At 44.0% G+C, this 7184-nt stretch overlaps 1 protein-coding gene across 7 annotated transcripts in view; it reads right to left on the bottom strand.

Annotated features, from left to right (window-relative positions):
- Window positions 1–591: 591 nt before the first annotated feature.
- The window catches only part of CEP128 (centrosomal protein 128), a 264011-nt gene continuing 257418 nt past the window's right edge, over window positions 592–7184 (bottom strand). For 6 of the 7 annotated variants that reach the window (XM_069735747.1, XM_069735754.1, XM_069735749.1 and 3 more), the window contains 2 exons: window positions 6711–6819; window positions 592–1083 (listed from right to left, as the gene is read on the bottom strand). In XM_069735747.1, the coding sequence (XP_069591848.1) occupies window positions 998–1083; window positions 6711–6819 (195 nt within the window). In that variant the 3' untranslated portion in view covers window positions 592–997. The remainder of the gene's footprint in view (window positions 1084–6710; window positions 6820–7184) is intronic. The other variant, XM_069735753.1, reaches the window with a different exon arrangement.

Raw genomic sequence — 7184 nt, 5'->3', positions numbered from 1 at the left:
ACTGTCTGGTTATCTAGATTTTTCTCCTGTTAAATTTTTCACCATGCGTACCAAAAACGCAAACGCAGAAAAAAACGCAAAGAAACACGTACAAACGCAGCGTTTTTTAACCGCATGCGTTCCCCGCATGCGTCTAAAAAATGCCGCGTTTGTACGTGTTTCTATGCGTTTTTTCCTGCACTTGCGGATTAAATGCTGCGGATCCAACCGCAAATGTGAAACTAGCCTTACTTAGCAACTAGAGACCAATTTATCTAAGGGGAAAATAATAGTGTACATATATATTTTGGCAATAATATTCCTGTGTTTGCAGATCCATTTGGTGTTTACCCACTGAAAAATATATATGGTATATTTTTTAAAACAAGTGTATATAGTGTTTAATAAAGATTCTTGTAATTTTTTTACTTACTTGGCATCTGCTTCCTATGTGTTTATAGGTATAGTATTCAATGTGGAAGTGCCATTATTAGCTAGGCCAACTTTTGTTTATCATATAAACACTGCTGACAGATTCCATTTAATAGCCAGTTGGCACAGCAATGCCTGGTAGCAGCAGATACTAAATAATGTACACAATTAGCCCATAATTAATAAAAATTATTTATTTTTGGCAATAACCATTATTACACAAAATTGAAATGTAATATTAGCAGCTTCTCACATAAACTCAATAAGTACAAAACACATGATTCCTGATCTGACAGCAAGTCCTGTTAGTCCAGCACAAAATACCTCATATAAGGCACCGCTGGGGGTTATGCTCACAAGCTGCCATCATCACACTAGCACCTGCCCGCAGATGGACACAGATTAACGGACATGAGCAGATTCCAACAGCCACACACAAAGAAGCCTCCCCTCCACATGAACCATTACATACACAAAATGGTGGACAGTGGTTGTGAGAAATAATAGCTACAGGTCCAACATCACTCCTCAGGGACACAGTAACCAATCCAAAGCCAGTTGACAGATTATAGGGCCCACTCGCCTCTCAGGGGGCTGCTCCACTCACTGCAGTGCCAATACTGTGCTCCTTCACACTCTCAACACTTGGATGATGGCCTTTTTTTAATGGCGCTGAAAGAAGAAATATCATAAACAATTAGTGTAAAGGATAGCAACAAAAACACAAATTGACAAACAACACCAGCCCAAGGTTTTCAGCCACTTATAGAGGACTAGTTGCCTAATGGCATCCTGTGATAATCTAATGACTTTTGCATCAGGGGACTCATGTGCTTGACGCCTACGCTTATATGCATTGCTTTTGTCCCAGCAATGCTGTTGCTCTTCAAGAGTCTCATTTGCCCGTTGTTGTCTTCGACTTTGTGCCTTTGATGCTTTCCTTTCATTGTCATTGGCGTACTTTTTAGGAGGAGCCATGTTGGTGTTGATATTTGCTTTTTAAAGGGGTTTTACCACAAACAAATGTTCATTTTAAAAATTGTCTGTGTGTCACCGTGTACCGAACATAGCACAACTCCTGGGCAGGGGAGGAAGCAAAAGACAATACTGACATTACAGCAGGAGATCGCAGAGGATACATTTTGTGAGGTAAAATATTTTTTAAAAATAGTCAGTGAAATATTTTACCTCACAAAATGAATCCACTGTGATCCCCTGCTGTAATGTCAGTATTGTCTTTTGCTTCCTCCCCTGCCCAGGAGATGTGGTATGCTCCGTACACTGTCAGACACACTCACCCCTACGCCAGGGGGTCCCACCTCACCAATTATTCCATTCTGGGCCATTCCACCACCATCTACTCACAATCACTTGCCTGTGTGCAACTCTTTGGATTCATTCACATGGGCAGCATGGTGGCGCAGTGGTTAGCCCTGCAGCGCTGGGGTCCTGGGTTCTAATCCCACCCAGGACAACATCTGCAAGGAGTTTGTATGTTCTCCCCATGTTTGCGTGGGTTTCCTCCGGGTACTCCGATTTCCTCCCACATTCCAAAGACATACTGATAGGGAATCTAGATTGTGAGCCCCATCGGGGACAGTGATGATAATGTGCGCAAACTGTAAAGCTCTGCGGAATATGTTAGCGCTATATAAAATAAAGATTATTATTATTATTCACATGTCCATATTTGGCTATTCTAAGTTCACAACACTTCAAGCCACATTCACACATAAGCGTCCCATCCCCTAAGTGCCAACTGGAGTTAACCCCTTTCTGACCTCGGACGGGATAGTACGTCCGAGGTCAGAAGCCCCGCTTTGATGCAGGCTCCGGCGGTGAGCCTGCATCAAAGCCGGGACATGTCAGCTGTTTTGAACAGCTGACATGTGCCCGTAATAGGCGCGGGCAGAATCGCGATCTGCCCGCGCCTATTAACTAGTTAAATGCCACTGTCAAACGCAGACAGCGGCATTTAACTACTGCTTCCGGCCGGGCGGCCGGAAATAATCGCATCGCCGACCCCGTCACATGATCGAAGGTCGGCGATGCTTCTGAATAGTAACCATAGAGGTCCTTGAGACCTCTATGGTTACTGATCGCCGGTAGCTGTGAGCGCCACCCTGTGGTCGGCGCTCACAGCACACCTGCATTTCTGATACATAGCAGCGAACATCAGATCGCTGCTATGTAGCAGAGGCGATCGCGTTGTGCCTGCTTCTAGCCTCCTACAGAGGCTATTGAAGCATGGCAAAAGTAAAAATAAAAAGTAAAAAAAAATGTGAAAAAAAAAAAAATATATAAAAGTTTAAATCACCCCCCTTTCGCCCCATTCAAAATAAATCAATAAAAAAAAAAATCAAAAAAAAAAAATCGAACCTACACATTTGGTATCGCCGCGTTCAGAATCACCCGATCTATCAATAAAAAAAAGCATTAACCTGATCGCTAAACGGCGTAGCGAGAAATTCGAAACGCCAGAATTATGTTTTTTTGGTCGCCGTGACATTGAATTAAAATGCAATAACGGGCGATCAAAAGAACGTATCTGCACCAAAATGCTATCATTAAAAACGCCAGCTTGGCACGCAAAAAATAAGCCCTCACGCGACAGCATTTAGTGAACCTAGCAAAAAAGCCAAGCAAAACACAAGTGTGGGATTGCACTTTTTTTTGCAATTTCACCGCACTTGGAATTTTTTTCCCGTTTTCTAGTACAAGACATGGTAAAACCAATGATGTCGTTCAAAAGTACAACTCGTCCCGCAAAAAATAAGCCCTCACATGGCCAAATTGACAGAAAAATAAAAAAGTTATGGCTCTGGGAAGGAGGGGAGCGAAAAACGAACACGGAAAAACTGAAAATCCCAATGTCATGAAGGGGTTAAAGGGGACCCCCTATTATATTCCTAAAAGTACAAGCTCCTCTTTATTGTCTAACATCTATTGAGCATTTAATGAAATGTGCTCAAAAGTTTACATACCCCAGCAGAATGTTTGCTTTCTTGGCCTTTTTTTTAGAGAATATGAATGATAACACCAAAACTTTTTCTCCACTCTTGATTAGTGATTGGGTGAAGCCATTTATTGTCAAACTACTTTGTTTTTTTTTTTTTGTTTTTTTAAAGGGCCACTGTCACCTGCCCAAATCACACGGTAAGGCCCATTAGAGGGAATTGGTCAGCAGTTTTTTGCTACCTCGTCTGTGAACTGCCTGATGTAGGTAAAGAGAAGCGGAATCCAAAGGCGTGCATCACTTCAATTACAGGATCAATCAGAGCTTTTAGATTTTGCATGAAGCTGAGCTAAGAAATCTGGCCCCACCCATACCACACCTATCTCCACCCCCACAACAGCTGACCCTGCCCACACCACACATCACTCCACCAGTCAACCCCACCCACACCAGCCTCTCCATGTAGAAAGTATATAGATCATAAGCTGCTTATCGCAGGAGGGGGCGGTGCTGGACTAGTGTAGTCAGCCAATCTTCATCCCGCAGCAATGTTTCCTTCACAGTTAGTAAACAGCAGCAGCACTGTGACAAGTGACACATCCCTCAATTCTGTCTCTCCTGCTGACAGATTCCCTGTAAAGGATTGATATCAAATATTCCTCCAGTACCTTTCTCTCTAAAGACAACATTCACATCCATAGCCACAGAAATATTAGCCCAAATCAGATTCATAAAACACCAGCTAGCCTTAAAGGGACTCTGTCACCTGAATTTGGTGGGTTATGTAAATGCCCTGTGTCCGGTCCGATGGGCGGTGTTTCCTCTTCTTTCATTCACCCCTTCCTTTCCCGCTGTCCGCAATATTTTCTTGAATTTGAGCAGGTTTCCTCCGTAGTTTACACTTGCGCAAAGCAATCTTGCCTTGCGCACGCGCAGTATGCTTTGCCCAACTGCAGGCAAAGCCAAAAAGCATTACTGTGCATGCGCCGCCGCACTATGTCCCGGAACACAGCAAAATACTTCCGGGACATAGTGCGGCGCCGCATGCAAAGGCAAGATTGCATTGTGCACGCGTGAACTACGGAGGAAACCTGCTCAAATTCAAGAACACCGCCCATCGGACCAGACACAGGGCATTTACATAGCCCGCCAAATTCAGGTGACAGAGTCCCTTTAAAGGGAATCTGTCAGCAGGATCCAATATCCCTCAAAATAGGTACCACGTGGTCAAACAGCATGGACGAGTCCAATAAATCTGCACCTTTATGTTTGCCAAAACATTAGACATACACTCCAAGGATGGCTGCTTCCACATACAAAGTATATATATATAGATCTAGATCATAGAGACGTGGGTAAATGTAGTAGATGCCATTAACTTTAAAGGGATTTACCACTACCCATCTCAATCACTGTTTTCCCCCCTATATAATAACAAGAGTTAGACTCTGCTCCAGCAGGGTCACCACCGACTGTCGCAGGACATTGTTACATCGCATGAAACTTCAGACAAATCTGACATCAAGAGGAATGAGAGCTATGGCTGCTCTTTGACCTACAAGCCTTACCCATCATCTGACATAAAGCCAAGCACTGAGCGTCGCACTTTAAACTTCATAGAAAAACCCACCATTGTGAAAGCCATTGGGACACTGGATGACCTCACGGTAACATTGTAAGAAATGTTAGAACTGTCTCACCCGCCACTAACAGAGTCTCACTGCAGCAGCCACTTATGTTACAGACACTAAGAACTCACTAACAAATGAAATTAGTCATTCTTTAAATCATCAGGGAGAAGTTCTGACTCCCTAATCCCCCCAGTACCCCGCTAATAACCCCAGACTACAGACCTCCAGCTTTACGCTGCAATTTTTCGTAAAGGAAATTAAACCTGACACGGCATCTTTAATCTGCCAAACAGAACCTGACAGGATATAAAGTAAGGAATGTCCTATCTCCAGACAGCACAATCAGTATCGGAGACCTCAGCATCACCGACTTGGGTGAGCCAAGGAATACAGCCCACCTAGAGAGTCAACCCCCACCCCAATACACACAGTACTACTACTGGGAATGGATCCAGGAATGAGGCCTGATGTGATTAGCTCTACTCAGATGAATGGACTCGCCAGGCTACAATGCATACTTCATTAAGTAACCGGGTCAGAAAGACCTTTCTACTCGGTCACTACACTGCAGGGGACTAAAAAGGAAGTGGTGAAGTCTGTAGCAGCTCCCACCGAGGAGTGCAAATAACCACACACAAATCATTAACTCAGCACAACACAGCTCAAACTCCAACTAGCAGAGACCCTCATAGCCACCACCACCTCCAACACCATGAGAAGACCCAACACCTGAACCTTATGTTGAACTTATGACATACTGTACTGTACTCCAGAGCTGCGCTCACTATTCTGCTGGTGCAGTCACTGTGTACATACATTACTGATCCTGAGGTACACCCTGTATTATACTCCAGAGCTGCACTCACTATTCTGCTGGTGCAGTCACTGTGTACATACATTACTGATCCTGAGGTACACCCTGTATTATACTCCAGAGCTGCACTCACTATTCTGCTGGTGCAGTCACTGTGTACATACATTACATTACTGATCCTGAGTTACATCCTGTATTATACTCCATAGCTGCACTCACTATTCTGCTGGTGAAGTCACTGTGTACATACATTACTGATCCCGAGGTACACCCTGTATTATCCTCCAGAGCTGCACTCACTATTCTGCGGATGCAGTCACTGTGTACATACATTACATTATTGATCCTGAGTTACATCCTGTATTATACTCCAGAGCTGCACTCACTATTCTGCTGGTGCAGTCACTGTGTACATACATTACATTACAGATCCTGAGTTACATCCTGTATTATACCCCAGAGCTGCACTCACTATTCTGCTGGTGCAGTCACTGTGTACATACATTACTGACATATATTCCCCTATAATAAGTTTCAGCACACCTGTATGAAGGTAAATGTTCACAGTCTAGTTCTCACAGAATTCATCACACAATTTGCAGTTAGGGATAATTTCAGAGGAAAACAAGTGTGCTTATGTGAGTATTAGAGATGAAGGTTACTGACACACTGACTGCAGCAGCGGAACACTGAGTGCAGCTCTGAAGGATTAGTGTAAAGCTTTTCTCTCATTCTCAGGTGAGTATATTTGTCTTGCTGTGAAATTGTCCCCATCGGGAAGTTGTGGGAGAGACAGTGAACATTTCCCTTCATCGCAGCTTCACTTGTGATTCTCACTGGTGATCGTCATCTGGTGAAGTTGGCTTTGGCCATTGCTGGGACACTGCCGAATACTTACAGTTGGTGCCTGAACGCAGAGAGCTTGACAGGAAGCTGCCATTCCCCCTCAAGGATGCAGATAAAGCTGACAACCGGGCGCTCTGGACATCAGCCTTGAATTTTTCCTCCTTTAAGGCATAAGAAGAGGAAACTTAGTCCAGGATTGGCAGACGTACAAGACACAGCAAAGACGTCCCACTGCATAGGCATATTGACTTTTCAGGAGTCTCAGAAGGCAGCATTGGTGTCACTGACAGAGAAACACCCAAGGAGCAACCTGAAAAACGGAATTATATTTGCAATTCTGGCTCCGTTCTGGGGCTATAATGGTGACGAAAGTTTATTTCAAGGTGGTTTTTGAATAGAAATCCGCATCAGAAGTCTGTGCGCCTTTCACCTCGGACACAGTTTGCAATGCAGGATTTCCGAGCATTTACTGCAAATTCATCTGAAAATCAGCCAAGTGGAGACGACTCATTTGTGCAGAGAAACA

Source organism: Ranitomeya imitator, chromosome 1 (assembly GCF_032444005.1).
Source record: "Ranitomeya imitator isolate aRanImi1 chromosome 1, aRanImi1.pri, whole genome shotgun sequence".
NCBI classification, from domain to species: Eukaryota; Metazoa; Chordata; class Amphibia; order Anura; family Dendrobatidae; genus Ranitomeya; species Ranitomeya imitator.
This window is presented reverse-complemented; position numbering and strand designations above follow the sequence as displayed.